Below are 16,959 nucleotides of genomic sequence, written 5' to 3' on the forward strand. Positions count from 1 at the left end.
GACATTATAGTAAAGGTGTGTCTCAGTTGAACTTTTACTTAATAAATGCACTTCAATTGTCAAATCAGCTGCATTTCGCCGAGGCGGCGCAGCGAAATGAAGCGGATTTGATGGTTGCTCCAGGCATGATCCCGGAGCTGGACGGAGGTGGCTTACTGTGGCAAGCCAATTGAGTCATTAATAGCCACTTTTATCTATTACATGCTACAACGGCATGCCATACTACTTGACTGCCATCTAGCGTCTGCAAATGGTAGTGTTCAATATTTTCAATGTCAGAATGAATGAAAATGGTCATTAACCAAAAATTGGTTTATAAATATGGGAAAAAAACATAAATAAGTTGCTTTGGTGTATGTCGCAGGGCATGTAAATTATGCAAAAAGATGCAACTTATAGGGTGAACAATATGGTACTTTGTTCCCCAAATTAGTGTCTCAACGTTTTTACAAAAGGAAATATAAAATTATTCTCATTAAGAGCCACCTGGTTGTTCATTCTACCTAATCGTGCACTTAATGTTTTAACATGCTGCATGCATTTTTGTTAATTTTGATCTAGTGAACACTTTAAATAGCTCAATTGTTTTTGTATTTCTGCAGGAGCCCACAATCTGACATCTCCACCTTCACAGGCTGAATCCTTACTGGCCATGTTTGATCCTCTGTCCTCTGGTGAAGGTAATTTGCAGTCTCACTGTGTTTCACAACCAACAAGAGCTAGAAATGACTACCATTATGTCCGTGCCCTAATGTCATGGAGTCATCGAGCAGCTTGAGCTGTACAGAATTAACCAAATGATTTCCACTACACTTTACTCTGACTTGAAGACATAAACTGTTAGCAGTTCAAATTAAATAGCTCTTCATTCTCCTAATGTAGCAGCCCAGAAATATTTCAGTCTTTCATTCTGCTGCTGCGCGTTTTGTTTGTAGCAAATGCACATATTAAAGGAATGGTAGTGGCCGTTTGTCTATGGCAAGGTGAAGGGATGACAGGTTGAGAGACCTCACCTCAGGCTCTTTGGCACTGTCCCCCTGTCCCACTGTGCACATGGCACAAGGCTGCCATTGGAAGCAGTTCAGGAAAGAGTCTACCCTTGGAACAGGTGGCCTACCTACACCTAGGGCTCATCTCCCTCCAACATCTCTTTAACTTTCTCCTCTGCTTTGAGGAGCTTTTTTCTGCTGATTGTTGCTTTTTACAACGTGGTGGGATGTTTTGGTATAAAACAACTGTACTTAATTATTTAAAATCTATTTAAACTGTTCTCCTGCGGTGAGCTGGTAAACATTTTCTCACCCCTACCCCCTGATGGTTTTTTTTGCTCTTATTACTTCAGGTTCCTCCACTGGGACAATAGTTAGACCCAAAGTGCACTATCCCAGGCCCAATCACCCTCCCCCTGATCCACCCATCCCTGAAGCCTGTGCCCTGGGGCCTGAGACGCGCCACTCTCTTTTCACACCACACAGCTTGGTCCAGAGTGAGCTGGAACACACAAAGCAGCGTCACTCCTTCCCTGACAGGCTGGTGCGCAGTCGCAGCTCTGAAATTGTGTGCCCCGGGCGCCGGCCCACAAGTGACCCTGGCCTTAACAGACGGGTGGCAGTAGAAGAGCGCGACTCTGCGGGGGCCTTCGTCTTAGGACCTTCCTCATCACCCAGCAAAGACTCCCTGAAAGGAGAGGTAACGTGCTTTATAGCGTAGTGCCCTGACTGCATAGGGTTGTTATGTGAGCATCTCTTAGACACACCTGAAAATAGTGACTTTAGAATCAGTGCTTCCAGAGGAAATACATTATGCCTCTTTTTCCCTTGTTTGTTTTAAACTGGCCCAGATTATTGAAACACCACACTTAGAAAAGAGAAACATGACGACGTGCCTGGTCAAATAATACACCAGTTGCACTTTTACTGTAATTTTTCTATCACTTCTCTTTTATAAACCCTATCATTAAACTGTTGTTCTATATTGTTTGAGTTTTTAGAGGTTAATATGAAAAAAACTGTTGCTGATTAAGACTAATGTTAAACAGTAACTGTTTAAATCAGCTTTTGTTTACAGTTCATTCAATAAATATTCATTTGAAAGAATTTAGGCAAAATTGCCTAAACTATTAAAATCTGTTTAGAAATGTTGTTTGGGTAATTGTTAAGTGTTTTTAAGCATTATGTCTTCACATTGGTAAATAGTTTAGTTGCACTGTTTAAAGTACTCAAAAGTTTAAAAAAAATCACTAGTTATAAATCAGTGTGAAATTTGTGATAGAACCATGACTGTTATGTTATTGTAAATGAAATTAATATGTTTTTCCCACGTTGCCCAGTTTTTAATAGATGAACAGTCATGTCTTCAAGAAAAGACTTAAGAAATGCATCAACTTTAAGTTGATCATTAATGGTATGCTGCATTTTTCACAATTTAATTTTTTTTCACCTTGTTGGTGATTAGTAAATCAAAAGTAAATTATTATATACAGTACTGTGTTTGAGTGGAGATAAAGATCAACTCTAGAAGTTCCTTTCTTTTTAAGAGTATTTGTAGTACTCACTGAATGAGGTTGATTTAACTTAAAAGGGTCGACAAGTATTTTAGTTTATTTTGCAGTTTAAACATTGGTAATAACTTTAGACACCAACAAATGAGCACTCATGCACATTTTGAATTTTCATTTTTTTCCCCACAATAATTTTCTAAATAAACTTATGGGTTTTGTAACTTTTGTCTCATAATATTCGTGTGATATCTCAAAGGTGGAAGACAAGAAAGACAGTGATGATGAGAAGTCTGATCGCAACAGACCATGGTGGAAGAAACGGTTTGTGTCGGCCATTCCCAAAGGTTTGTTTGTTTTTGTCATCCTTTTTGTCTGAAATGGAAGAAAATTTCTGTTAATTTAAAAGTGATTCTTTTGGTAGCACCCCTTTTTTTTTTTTTACTGTAGTTACAAAAACTTTTCCTAATCACAAGTGACATGAAAAGTAACGCTTTAAAGGGCAAAGCAACGCTGATTTTTAATGTGAGAAGGAGAATGATGATCTGTTGCTGAAACAATTCTGTTTGGAAAATGTTTTTTCTTTTCGTTAGAAGTTACTGCAGAGATGTGTCCAGTTCTTTTTCTCCCAGATCTCACGAGCCGCAGCGTTCTATAGACTTTTCAAAGCTGATCAGTCACTAAAGGAGCTTTAGTTGTGTAGATAATGTAGCTGTAGCCCTCCCAGCAGTGCTGTCAGCAAGCAGCTAATGGTCATTAGATAGACCTCTCTGTCATCAGCACTGATAGATGACACATATGTTGCTGCTGTTCTACTCTACAACGATCTCTCATACATCTGTCTGGAAAATAATGAGCCGGGCCCACATGAAAGGGCTGCTTATTATTCTTTGAGATAATGATTTTTTTTTAAATAAACAACAAAATGATTTTCAGAAAATAGAGAACTGTGTGCACATGAAACAAGAGAGCGGTGAAGATAAGTCAGCCTCTCACCAAACTCCAGTGGATTTGGTCGTATTTGTCTTGTTGCTCTGCATGGTGACTCGGTGAGTTGTCCTGCAGGGTGGCAGCCTGTGATTGAAAGGCCAACCCTGTCTGTTGTGTTCCTCACAGTGCTGTATTGGACGGCTGAGAGCGATATCCCAGGTAACGCTTTTCCACGCTGTCGTCACCAAGCTAGCTGTACCGCTGAAGGGCTGCGTGCCACGCTGCTTCGTAGCTGTAGATCTGTGATGTGACATGGTGTAGCCTGAGTCACAGAGTCACGCTCCTCATACGTGCATCTGTTTCAACACCCCTGTTCTGTTTTTATTTATTTTTACTTTTGCAACAGTTTCATTTCATCGTTTGCATAGTACAGAACTTCAGTGTGAAGATAATTTAAGTTTTTCATCTGCTGCCTAAGTATAGACTCATGTTTATTCAGTTAGCAACGATGTTGATCGAATAAACGTCTAGGAATTTTTGCATTTTTTTTTTTTTAATCCTGAATGTTTTATAATTTACAGTAGACCTTTGTGAAATTCAGCTGCAAGCCCCAAAGGGTTTCATTCTCAAGTTTTAATTTTTTGCTTATTGTGTTTTAAAGTAACTATATATCCACAAAAATAACTCGATACTAAAGTGGCTGTCAATAGGTGACGCACTGTGAGCCTGTCGTTGTATCATCGTTGTTCCTCTGCCCTGGTCAGTCATCGCTTGTCTCCTCTCCACAGCTCCCATCACAGCTTTTAAGAAAAGGGACAAACAAGAGAAAAATGATTCAGCCCAGGAACGAGTGCCACAAGGTCGGTAACAGTTTATAAATCCTTGCTGGCCCAAGACACGCACCAGGTGGATTTTATTTGAATTCAGCTCGTTTCTGTGTGCTTTTGTCAGATGAGCCGTTGCCCCGGCAGAACAGTCAAGCCCAGGCAGCTGAGGACATCTTGGACAAGTACAGGAACATCAAGAAGCCAAGTGACGTCGCCTCAGCAGGGGCCTCTTATGATGGACCAGGAGGTCGGGGAACAAAACGTGCACACACAGATGGGAAACGCTGTTGCAGTAGACAAAATATTTAGTGTTCTTTTTATGTTTGTTTTCAGATCTTTGTGTTGAAGACAATGGGAATGACCCTCCGAGAGAAGACGCTCTGCAGAACATTTCTGCTGATGACCTGCCTGACTCAGCCAGCCAGACAGCACAGCAACATGATTCCAAGTTCTCCTTCAGGTTACACGCTCAACATCCCGAGAAAAGCTAATCTTCCAATTGCCTTATGTTGTTTAATTTTTATAACAAATATTGCCATGTGGTCATTATTAATTATCTTTTTTCAGTGATGCAAAGAAGAAGCTGAGGTTGGCTTTGTGTTCTGCTGACTCAGTAGCTCTCCCCATCATGGCACCAGCAACCACACGTAACGGGCTGCCTGATCACATGGATCCAGAAGGTAGAAGTCCTTCATTATCTGTGACACGCTTATACTTTAAGGAAAAAATAAGTTTGTTTTTTGTTTTGTTGAGGCTTTAATTCAGAGGAAAACAATTGACTGATGTTGATCTGTTTGTTATGATGAATAAGTAACACAATAAAATGATTTAAAAGAAAAAAGTCTTTGTGTACCAAACAACACAATTATCACTTGAGCAAGTTTTTACAATTTCTCCAGGGTGTGGGTATCATTGTCACAGGTCTCCATAGGGACCAATGTGAACACCCCTGATGTTGGCAAACATCCATTCTGCTGAAAGTGTCCTCAAGCAAAACAGCAATTCTGTACAACCTCCAGATTCTGACTCACCTTTGAAAGTTTTGGGCAAGGTTAAAGAAAAGTCCCACTGCTGTGCATTAAATCATAACACACGTGTAATCACACAAATTACTACTGACCCATCAATTTATCAAACAGATGCAAGTGCCTCGTAAAATAAAACCTTTTATTTTGACTTTCTTTCTCAGCCTCACTCGTAACCAAAATAAGGACAAAATACTAAAAGAGCAAAACCTACCAAGTCTAAAAGTCTTCAGTCACATTGTGATGTGACGGCAGCAGATTGTTTACTCACCAGGTGATCCTTTGTTAGCAGCAAAATGTTCAGTCCTGTTTCTACTGTCTACTTTCTTTCAGACAATGAGATTGTCTGCTTCCTAAAGGTCCAGCTAGCAGAAGCAATCAACCTTCAGGATAAGAACCAAATTGCCCAGATCCAGGAGACCACACGCTGCGTCAGCCGCTTCGATGCACGCACCTGCAGGAAGCTGCTGGCTGCCATTGCAGAAGACTACAGGTAAATGTGGAGGCCTGGAGAAATTGGTCAGTCTCCTAAATGTACCGTATTTTCGCCCTATAAGTCGCAGTTTTTTGCATAATTTACATGTCCTGCAACTTATAGGCCGAAGCGACGTATTTGTTTTTTCCCATATTTATAAACTAATTTTTGGCTGAGATATGACCGTTTTCATTCATTCTGACTGAAAATATTGAACACTACCATTTTCAGCCCCTAGATAGCTGTCGAGTATTATGGTATGCCGTTGTATCATGTAATAGGTAAAAGTGGCTATTAATGACACAATTGGCTTGTCATAGCCTGACACGGTTGTCTGCCTGGAGCAACCCTCAAATCAGCTCAATTTCGCTGCACTGCCCCGGTGAAATGCAGCTGATTTGACCATTGAAGTGCATTTATTAAGTAAAAGTTCAACAGAGACACACTTTTACTATAATTTTGAGCAGACAAATAATTGTTTTTCAGTGTTAATCTTGTTAAATTCTTGTTAAAGTCCTCTTGTGCACGCTCCCTCGGCCACCATTTGGCAGCCAATCGATTTTTGGCACAACACCGGCCCATATTTCCGGGTTGTCACCGGTGATGCGTAATAGATGCGATGTATTTATGGAGTTTTCCACTTTATTACACATATTTGGGCTGATGCGACTTATAGGGTGGTGCGACGTGTACGGTGGAAAATACGGTAGTGCTGAACTGCATCATAAACATTTTTATCCTTTTATTCTGGTAGATTCAGGCTTTTTTACATTATTGTTGGTGATATGTTTTGTATAACTTTTTCAACATAATCTTGCATGATTAAACAATGGTTATGCATGAAATTGTTGCAAAATGTTTTTACTGTGCATATAGGTTTACATAAATTCATACCTTTATTGGAAATGTAAACCCTTTTATGTGTTTTAAACTAATTCTTGGCATGCATGAAGTTGTTCGAGTGAAATAATGAAATGTATATTTTGTGTGTTTACTTCAGAAAGCGCGCTCCATACATAGCCTATCTGACCAGGTGTCGCCAGGGCCTGCAGACCTCCCAGGCCCATTTGGAGAGGCTCCTACAGAGGGTGTTAAGAGACAAGGAAGTGGCAAATCGCTACTTCACCACCGTCTGTGTTCGTCTCCTTCTTGAACATATGGAGTCAAAGATGCTCGACTTCATTAAAGGTATTTCAACATGCTCACCTTTTGTGTTTCTAAACCCCTGATCGTATTAACTGTCCAACCTTCTGAGCAGAGAGTTCTCATTTTCATGCCAGCTTTACTCTCTGCTGGTTTTAACATGCTCTGTTAGGACCCTCATTCAATTACTCCACAGAGACAACAATAAAATTCCAAAATAATATTTAAAAATAATTATAAAACTTGTGTTTTTATTTCCGTATTTATTGTTGTCCAAGTGATATGACAAAATTCAACATAAAGTACCAAGCCCAGCACAGGAGGAGCATTAATTCGGTTGTTTTTGTGCTTGCCTCAAGCGTTCCAAGGGTGCACAGCAGCTGATGACAAGACAGCAGCGGTGGAGGATTTTCTGCGCTACTTGTACGGTGCCATGGCCCGTGATGCCATTTGGCAGTATGCAAGCGAAGACCAGCTGCAGGATGCCCAGATGGCTATCGAACGCAGCGTTATGAACCGCATCTTCAAGCTGGCTTTCTACCCCAATCAGGATGGAGATATTCTCAGAGACCAGTGAGTAGCTGCAACACTAAACAAGTTCAGAGCTATTCTATTTCTCACAGCAACAAGTAATGTTTTTTAATTACAGGAAAAATGTGGTTTCATGCCCTAATCTGTTTTTATCAATGTAAATTTTTGTTTGTAATCTTTCACAAACTTTTACTTAAATATATTTGTAACTGAGATAGAGTATGTAACTGTAATGTACTGTCATGGTTACGCTTCTCCACTGATCGACAAATGTAGTTCTGCTATAAAGAGCCCCTATTGCCACCTGGTGAATATTTTTCTAGACCCACTCCTGACTGTAGGCCAGATTCTCTAGACAGATGTTTGAGTTTCCTACTTATTTTTGATGGGGGAGTTCAAAGGTCAGCTGTCAAATAGAGTTAGACAAATGGATGAATATGTCCGCCATGGGAAATTCAAGGATTCAAGATTCTTTGTCATTCGCATCACATGTGGTACATGAGGTGGAATGAAATTGTGTACAGTGTCCCAATTACATCCAGCAATAAAAATGTAAAAGAAAAACAGTAATAAGATCTAAGATATGTACTAAGAAAAACGTTAACTAAAAATACACTAAGCACTAATTGCATAAAAACAATTCGCCAAACAGCAGCACGAACATGAGTCTGTGTGAGCAGATGATCACGCATGAACACATCAACATGAAATAGATCAGCAGCAACATGAAACAGATCAGCAGCAACATGAAACAGATCAGCAGCGACATGATGTGATTTTTCACAGTGATTATTCTGGTTAGATTCATGAGTCTAACAGCCTCAGGGTAGAAGCTGTTCCTCAGTCCAGTGGTTCTACACTTAATGCTCCTCAACCTCTTGCCTGAGGGAAGCAGGGCAAAAAGTGTGTGCTGGGTGAGTGGGGTCCTTCATGATGCAGAATTTTTTTGAACCCTTTCACCACCTGGCTTGCTATATTTTGAGATTATCTATTCAATATAGGTCCAAAATAAATTCCAATTACCTTATGGTGAAAAAGACATTCCACTGTATATTAACTGTGTCCAGAAGGATAACTATGATTCTCAAGAGGTTTATCCACAAAAACAATATAATATAACAATATAACCTACAAGTTATTTTTACAATGTAAAAAAAATTGTAGTCCATCAGGCAATAGATGTAGTTTCATAATAGTTTCTGCTTTATTTTTGCTAGTTTTAGTTTCCCTTTAAAGAATTTTAACCTGTAAATGTACAATTTAAATGTTATCTTACACAATACAGTCCACTTCATTTATTTCCTGCAGCAACGTCTCTAAACTCATATTATCTTTAGGTATAGTTTTGCTACTTATAGCTTTTAGCTACCTTTTGTTATTTTAGCTTTTAACCATGGTTTTGCTACTGATAGTTATTAGCTATTATTCTACAAACGTTTGCTCTTAACCACAGTTTTGCTCATTATATTAGCTTTTAGCTCTGGTTTAACTCATGTTAGTTCTGCTCTGTTCGTTTTATCTTTAACATTTCAGTTTTAGCTTATTCAACAAATGTCAGCAGTCGTTGACATTTTCTGTGAAGCTGCAGTTTCTCTAGTCTTAAACTGGTTTCATTTCTCTCCTCCCGTTCTGCGCAGGCTTTTCCATGAACACATCCAGCGGCTTTCAAAAGTTGTTACAGCAAATCACAGAGCTCTTCAAATACCAGAGGTATTATCTTGACAGACTTTTTTTTTTCCTCGTGTGTGTACAGAAAAGGCAGATATGAACCGACACTCTGAGTTTCTAAAATCGACTCTGGTAACTTTTTCTGGTTGTAGGTGTACCTAAAAGAAGCTCCCTGGCCGTCTGCACAGTCTGAGTTTCGGACCATCAATGCCTATAAGACCCCCCGAGACAAAGTCCAGTGTATTCTGCGGATGTGTTCCACCATCATGAATCTTCTCAGTTTAGCCAACGAAGACTCTGTGCCAGGAGCCGATGACTTTGTCCCCGTTCTTGTCTTCGTCCTCATAAGGGTGAGTTTTATTCTTATGTGACACTGAGCAAATTCAGCTGCGCTTCCTAAACTGTTTTCATTTCTTAGGATTTTATGCTTTTGACTATTATTCATCTGAAAATTCCTCCACACAACATTGTTGCACTGCAGCATAAAGATGTGCATAGATTACACACAAAAACAAACATATTTATGATTTAAATCTGTATGCTGTTGCACGAGCTTCTTTGAGCTCCTAATGGTCGCCCATCCCCACGTCTCCTCCCCTCCAGGCAAACCCGCCCTGCCTGCTGTCCACCGTTCAGTACATCAATAATTTCTACGCCAGCCGGCTGAGTGGGGAGGAGTGCTATTGGTGGATGCAGTTCACCGCGGCGGTGGAATTCATTAAGACCATCGACGATCGCAAGTGAAGCAGAACAGCCACCTGTATGGGCAGACTGCTGGGGAAGGAGCCGGGAGACTGGGAGACTTCCCAACCAACTGCTCCCTCTGCACAGCTTTGAAAACCTGGCTCTCAGCCTGCTCTTTATTTGTATAGCTTGTACATAGCCAGAGATGCTGAAGGAAAAACAAAATATATATTACTGTACGTATGTGGACAAATCCAGGTTTGTGTAGGGGGGGGGGGGGCAGCTTTGTGGACAATTGGCAACATATCAACCCAAAACTGATTTAAATTTGTCTTCATCTTTTTTCAGTTTCTCTTCTCATTAAAAATGTTTCATATATACAATTACCAATTAAGACATTAAATTTATTTAGAATATAATCTTATAAAAAAGGGACCAGACTTCCTTGATGATAGTATTTGTTTTTATTTGTTTTCCACCTGGGTTAGAGGGATAGCTTCCAATTAAATGACAGTATGTTTATTTAATGCATTTTTCTCACACTGATCTACAATCATGACTTCTGATGGCATTTAGTGACATTCACACAATACCATACCCTCAATAGTTAGTTCATCTTACAATTAGGCAGCTTGTTTCATCAGTTTTTAAAAAATGTAATCTTACTCTAAAACATTCGTTAATCTGGACACAAGGGCCTCTGTGTGTATGAGATGAAATGTATTTATTTCTGTTTTCCTATTTAATGTTTTAGACATGAACATGCACATCATGCCCGTTCAAGATGTCAGAGGCAAGCAATGTTACAACAAACTTGGCTTGATATGCTGGAGTTAGGAAGGCACCTTAGTATTGAGAAGCCCTTGGGGGGTGCAGGGGGGGGGGGGGGGGGGTACTGAGCGGTGAAGTCAGGGTCAACTTGTGCACACAGCTGTAGTGGCATTTAATGGATATAATGAAAACTGTGCCTTTGCGGGGTGCTCTGTGTAGTTATTTTTGACGCCATTTTTTGTTTTTCATGGAATATTTCAATATAGATATGACCCCCCCCACCCACACACACACACACACACTCCGATGGGCCAACCACATCTTACTGCAGTAACCAGACATTTCATACTAACACGGCTCAGTCTTTTCTGCACACCTGAGAGCAATTATCTTTTTATTTAATTTTTTTTTTTTTTTTACATCCTACCTCAGAGTTGAGCCTGATATCAGAAATATATACAGTAACTGTCCTGCGTTTATTAAAAACAGTACTGAACTGAATTTACACTGGTGTGGTGGGGGAAATTGCAAAACAGAGATTGAAGTGAAAGATATCTCCTGTGGTGCTCAAGGTGGTGTCATCACCCTTTATCAAACAAGCCTTAGTTAATGAGCTAAGACAAAATAGTTTTTTATTAATATACCCGAGATGCCACATGTCTCCACATGGGCAGAGCAGTTGACGCTTGACGCTCTACCTCTTTAAAAATGTTCAAGAAAGGGACTTGTATTTATGTGCGCTTATATTCCCCCTCTCTCCCAATTTGACGTGTTGTGATGAGTCATATTTTTCCAGTTATATTTCAAGCATGTCTACTTATCCAGAAGCGACTAAATCTCTTTTTTTTCCCCTTAAAATATATATTTTTGTGTGCGCAGTAGTTGTGCCACATGTAATATAGTTTCCAGTAACTTCACAGTTACTGGCTGGACAGTAAAATAGAAGTCCAGTTAATCAACACTATTGACCGTCTACTGACTTTTCGTTCACGCTGAAGTAGCTGGTGTAGATGTGGGTGTGGTGGTCTTTTGTTTTTGCTTTGCGAGTGTGAGATGCGAGTGGTTGACCCTCTGCCTCCTCTTGCATGAAGTCATTGAACGGTCTGTACATTCTCAATCGTAACTGCAGAATAGGATTAGTTTGTGTCAAAGGTCCGTAACTGAACCTGCAAGAGGACGCAAAGTTTCCCTTTTTCTCCGTGATAACTTGCCTATCAGATCTTGGTATATTTTGCACAAAAACACTCGTGTTTTCTTGAAAACTTGGACAGGGAGCAGCGCATTTTGGCGTGTCAAGTCAACATAACCGCTGTGAGTAAAATATTAGACGCGCTCGCCGTTGCTCTTTTAAGCCGGCGAGCAGTCGCAGTATTGGGCAGCGTCAAAAACCTCGTGTTGTGTTTGTGCAGCAGACGAACAGGTTTCATGTGCGTGTGTGTATATGCAGTGCACCTCCTCTGCAGTCAGTGGAGTCAATTTGATGAGAAAACCAGGCACTGGAAAATCAAGCTGCAGGTTGCATCTATGCTAATTAGTTTTATGTGATGTCACTTTAATTGGGAATATGTACTCTGCACGAATCTCATCAAATTATTTGGACCTGGCCCGTGTGCCGTCATGTCCTCAGAAATCCGATCCCAGCCGTGGTCACGGGTGACTTCCTGTTCCTGAAGGGTATACAAAGGCACTAAATCATTGCACAAAAAACAAACCGTGATTGTGTCGACCACTGAGGTTCTAGTCTTCGTGTTGTGCAGCCAGACAGGATAAAGTGTTTGCTCTTCAGAGCATCAGTGCACTGCTCCCTGTACAACACAAATGATGGGGGGGGGGGGGGGGTAAAGTTTTACATCTTTCATCTGATTTTAAATTTGTAAGCTTGCACAACAATGTGGGGAAAGCCAGTTTGTCTTTACTGTGATTAATGCATTCTGTAAATCTTTAAAAATAATAAAAGGAGCAGACATTTTCTCTCTCTTCGCACTTGGTTTTTATTTTTTAACCCCTTTCTTTTCATTTTATTGACCTTTTTGGGTTCATGCACAGCAGAAGCAGTGTTTGGTTATTTTGGGACTTCTCTCACAATAGATGAGAACCTTATTAAAAAAAAAAAAATGCACAGAGTATAATTGTGACTGGGGGCAGTGGAGCAGCATCATCCCATTTAGAAGCCACAAACGCCAACCTCTCTACAAACATTTCATTACTGCTGACAAGTGCTTCAAAGGATTGTAATTGGAGATTTCCCCTCATCTAAAAGCCATCCTTACTTCTCTAATACTTTTTTTTTTCATCATAAACTTCTTCACGGGGTGCTTTGTGTTCCCTGATGATATCTCTCAATTGTTAATTTAAATTCAAATATTAATGTGCGAAGTTAATTAGTTGCATAAGCCAGTGGGCACATGGAGCAGATTTAAAGATTGGATCTTTGGATCATGTGGCACCTGATTTCAGACAAAGAAGCTCGGGTTGGATTTAAACAGTTGTTCATGCCTCTTTTTTTTAATTTTTTTTATCCAGTTCTACCTTCCTGTGGTTGAATTAGAAGTTTTTACAGGTGCGGCTGACCATTTTAGTGTTTTTGACTTGTTTGTGGTTATGATGTCATTCTCCTTGAAGACATCAGCAGGCCTCTGGTCTCACCCAGATGGCTGTGGGATAAACAGATGATCAGTCCAGCGGGACTCGTGCATGACTTCACATGTTGGTGTGGTACTTCCTGACTGTGTGTGTGTGTGTGGGGGGTGGGGGGGGGGGGGGGGGGGGGGGGGGGGGGGGAGGTGGGGGCTCCCACCTTAGCATCAGACAATGATTTCATGGTTTCTAAAAAAAATTGCCTCTGTTCCTGCTGTGGGGAAATAAATGCAATTTGTTTCCATAGCTCACCACAACAGCATAAAGAAAAGTCTCTTACATGATTACTCTTTTTATTTGTAACGGTGCAAAAACAAACAAAAATCATATATAGCTTCATTCCTTATAATTTAAACATTCATTAAAGAAATGCACATCTTGTGCTTTTCATGCCAGATTTTTAAACTAAGATCATCTTGTGTTGAGAAATGACTACTGTTGTAGCCTTAACTGGTCAAATCCTGCAGTCTCATGAGGTATTGCACTCAGGTTTTGTGTTGTGATGACTCTCAGCTACTACCACATCAAAGTTTTAAACAATCTCTATAATGGACTGATTAATATCCATTTCTGTTTTAAGGGTCCGTTATGTGGTGCTTCACATCTTGCGTTGTATTGGTTAAAAAAAAAAAAACAGTTTTAGAGATACAGCCAATGATTATTTCCTAAAGGTTTTATAAAAATCCATTCAGGTCCATGAAAGATCAGGTCTCTTATTGTAGATGAGTCCTCGAGGCTCAATGGGATTAACCTATATACATAAAGGTTGAATGAATGAGCTACTGTGTTTTGCTAACAGACAGAGCTATAGCTATTGGCAGTTTTAAAATTTAGTATTTGCAATATGTATTAACGACTCTCATCTACTACCACACCAAATTTTAGCTCAAAGCCTAAAAATGACTGAGTTATAGCCACTTTTGTGTCTGCCAAGAGTGGCCATCTTGAATCAGGCTGACTGCAACCAGTGAACAAGTTTAATTAAAATCTGTCCCCTGATTTAGGAGATATTTTGCTAACAGACACACACACTCAGACATAGGCAACAACGTAACCGGCTCGGCGATGGGTTAAAACCCACACAAAGCTCCACGCATAAGTCCGGGTGCAGTACCGTGGGTGTCCGGCAGATGGCGGACGCGCCATTCCTGAGGACGGTGAGCAGGTCTGATCAGAGACAAAGAAGTCCACCGAGCTCCACATGTCACGATTTAAAAATATTTGAACCTGCGGGCTGTAAGTGTTACTAAACTGTATTTAAAAAAAAAACTTTTATTAATAATTATAATGAATGGTTTAATGTTATTTTAGAGGAAAATTAGTTTTTTTAATTTTACCTATACGATAAAAATGTTTGCTGTTATGCAAAATTCTGCATGCCATTTTATATATATATATATATATATATATATATATATATATATATATATATATATATATATATTCCAATATGTCAAACACTCCTATTACGCACCCTCTTTTATTTAACCCTTTACGTGCGGACATTTAAACGCTGTGTACAGTCCACATGTGCTCTCAGGACAAAACAGCACGAGGCAGCAGCATGTCAATTAAATTAAACTTGGAGGGGGGTAGATGAGAGAGAGAGGGAGGGATGGGTGGGCTAAATGAACAAAATGTCAAATACACATATTAAAACTTAAATGAAACAGCCGCGAGGATGGAGGCAGATGAGAAGATTAAAACTCAAAGGGATACCAAGTCTCAGTGCCCAGAGGTGCTGATATTGAAAGAGATGCAAATGGTAAAAGTGAGCTCCACTCATTTCAGCCTTTAAACTGCACAGACAAAAAGGCTAAGATAAGAAAAAGCAACACTTTAGCTTTGTTTTATCATTGCAAGGTTGCTATTATTTTCAGGGTTGTGGAAATATTGCAACACTTCACTAAAACACTGAAGTGTTGCTTGAAAAAAAAAAAAGAGCTAAAATAAAGGAATGGGTTGCACTCCCTTTCACTACTACTACCACAAAAACATCAATTAGATAAAAGTGTCAGTTACAGTGGTGTTTCTGCATCCGCCTTCCTTATATTTTGCTTATATCATTAGAAAAAGAACAATTTTCACAGTCTGGGCTAATCACCTCTGAGAGAAAGAGTGGGTGGTGACATTAAATTGAACCGTGGAAATGGAACAGGAATTAGATGCACTTAGCCATCACATGTTAATGGCAGCAATCAACAGCCAATTACCCAGCGTACTTGAGTACCTTGACAAGTGCAGGTGTAGCCTACAACTAACACGGGCCCTCTATTGTGTATTTTCATAAATCCGACAGTAAACTCCCTCTCTGATTGAGCGTGCATGGTTCATTCGGGTTGCAATTAGGAAATATTGTTAGGGGAAGTGTCAAGTGTTGATTGGAAGGAGAAAAAAAAACCCCAAAGAGCATAATTCTTGCACTTTGTCTGCATGTATGTAAATCAATAAAGCCGTGATTAGTTTTTATTAAAATTCCCTTTGTTGTTATTGCCTTAAGAACTGCCTGTCCAGCTTACAGTTGTGTTCTTTTGACTGTTTTGTCAGAACTGTGTTGGAGGCGAGCTTTTCTTTTTCTTCCTGCAGTTGGACAGAGCTGTGGTGTCTCTGTCTGGCATGGCCCTCACTCTGAGCATGATCTAGGCTGAAGATCAGCTGCTGATGCTGATGATCTCTGTCACCGGAGTGGATTTCAGGGCTCAGCTCTGGCCGTTGCTCTGACAAATTCCAGAAAACATGCCCGCCCACGCATCACATTGCCCCGCCCTGCCCAGTGGTGAGGCCAGCACTCTTCTCTGACCCACTTTGATTGTTCTGTCCTTAAGCAACAGGTGATGGGGTTCCCCCGGATGTCGTATGTGTTGTTGGCCTCTGTTCAGAGACGACGTTCAAGACCTGGGGAGAGCGGGCTGGCGACATGCCCGAACTACAAGTGAGCTGTCCTATCACTGACATCAAGTAGGCTGAAGATGTCATGTCTTCATCTTGTGAGAGTTCAATTCCCCTTTCAGAAAGGATCATTCTCTCTGTCGCTGCAGAGGGGCTGAGCAGATAAGTGCAGCTGGCCATACGTCCTTCTGGGCATGCCAAGAAAACTGGCCTGGGGATACAGCCATGTCTAACAAAGAATGATCACCAATCAATACATTGCAACAACTTGTTTGATCTTTATCTATAATGCTGTAACAATAATAATAATAATAATAAACACAATTGCATAAATATGTAAAATGTATCTAACAAAGTAAAGTCAGGTCCTCTGGATGGATTCTTTTCGTTGAAATGTTTAATATTTTATTCAAGACTTCTTCAGTCTAAGGAGCTGCAACAATGTCTGTAAAATGTACACCTCAATGTTTAAAATAATCTGCATTATTTGCTTTGTAGGGAACCTGTGTGACCTGATACTCATTCTCCAGTCTGTCTGGTAGAGGCTACTGTAATTTGCATACCATGCCATACCATACCAAAAATACAATACCATACCATATCATACATATCATACCATACAATACCATACCCAACCATACCATATCATACAATAACATACCATACCATACATACCATACTATATCATATCATACATACCATACCATACCATACAATACCATATCATACAATAACATACCATACAATACATACCATACTATATCATATCATACATACCATACCATACCATACAATACCATATCATACAATAACATACCATACAATAACATACCATACAATACCATATCATACAATAACATACCATACAATAACATACCATAC

The 16,959-nt window shown here is 40.0% G+C and overlaps 1 protein-coding gene across 1 annotated transcript in view; it reads left to right on the plus strand.

Annotated features, from left to right (window-relative positions):
- The window catches only part of gapvd1 (GTPase activating protein and VPS9 domains 1), a 34,298-nt gene extending 23,679 nt beyond the window's left edge, over positions 1 to 10,619 (plus strand). The window contains exons 16-28 of the mRNA XM_037681164.1: positions 603 to 680; positions 1,343 to 1,689; positions 2,757 to 2,844; positions 4,216 to 4,287; positions 4,379 to 4,501; positions 4,588 to 4,714; positions 4,822 to 4,934; positions 5,613 to 5,772; positions 6,755 to 6,942; positions 7,257 to 7,470; positions 9,066 to 9,138; positions 9,249 to 9,446; positions 9,700 to 10,619. Of these exons, the coding sequence (XP_037537092.1) occupies positions 603 to 680; positions 1,343 to 1,689; positions 2,757 to 2,844; positions 4,216 to 4,287; positions 4,379 to 4,501; positions 4,588 to 4,714; positions 4,822 to 4,934; positions 5,613 to 5,772; positions 6,755 to 6,942; positions 7,257 to 7,470; positions 9,066 to 9,138; positions 9,249 to 9,446; positions 9,700 to 9,840 (1,922 nt within the window). The 3' untranslated portion in view covers positions 9,841 to 10,619. The remainder of the gene's footprint in view (positions 1 to 602; positions 681 to 1,342; positions 1,690 to 2,756; positions 2,845 to 4,215; positions 4,288 to 4,378; positions 4,502 to 4,587; positions 4,715 to 4,821; positions 4,935 to 5,612; positions 5,773 to 6,754; positions 6,943 to 7,256; positions 7,471 to 9,065; positions 9,139 to 9,248; positions 9,447 to 9,699) is intronic.
- Positions 10,620 to 16,959: the final 6,340 nt, after the last annotated feature.

The sequence above is a fragment of the Nematolebias whitei genome, chromosome 8 (genome assembly GCF_014905685.2).
Source record: "Nematolebias whitei isolate Nwh7 chromosome 8, NemWhi1, whole genome shotgun sequence".
Lineage (NCBI taxonomy): Eukaryota > Metazoa > Chordata > Actinopteri > Cyprinodontiformes > Rivulidae > Nematolebias > Nematolebias whitei.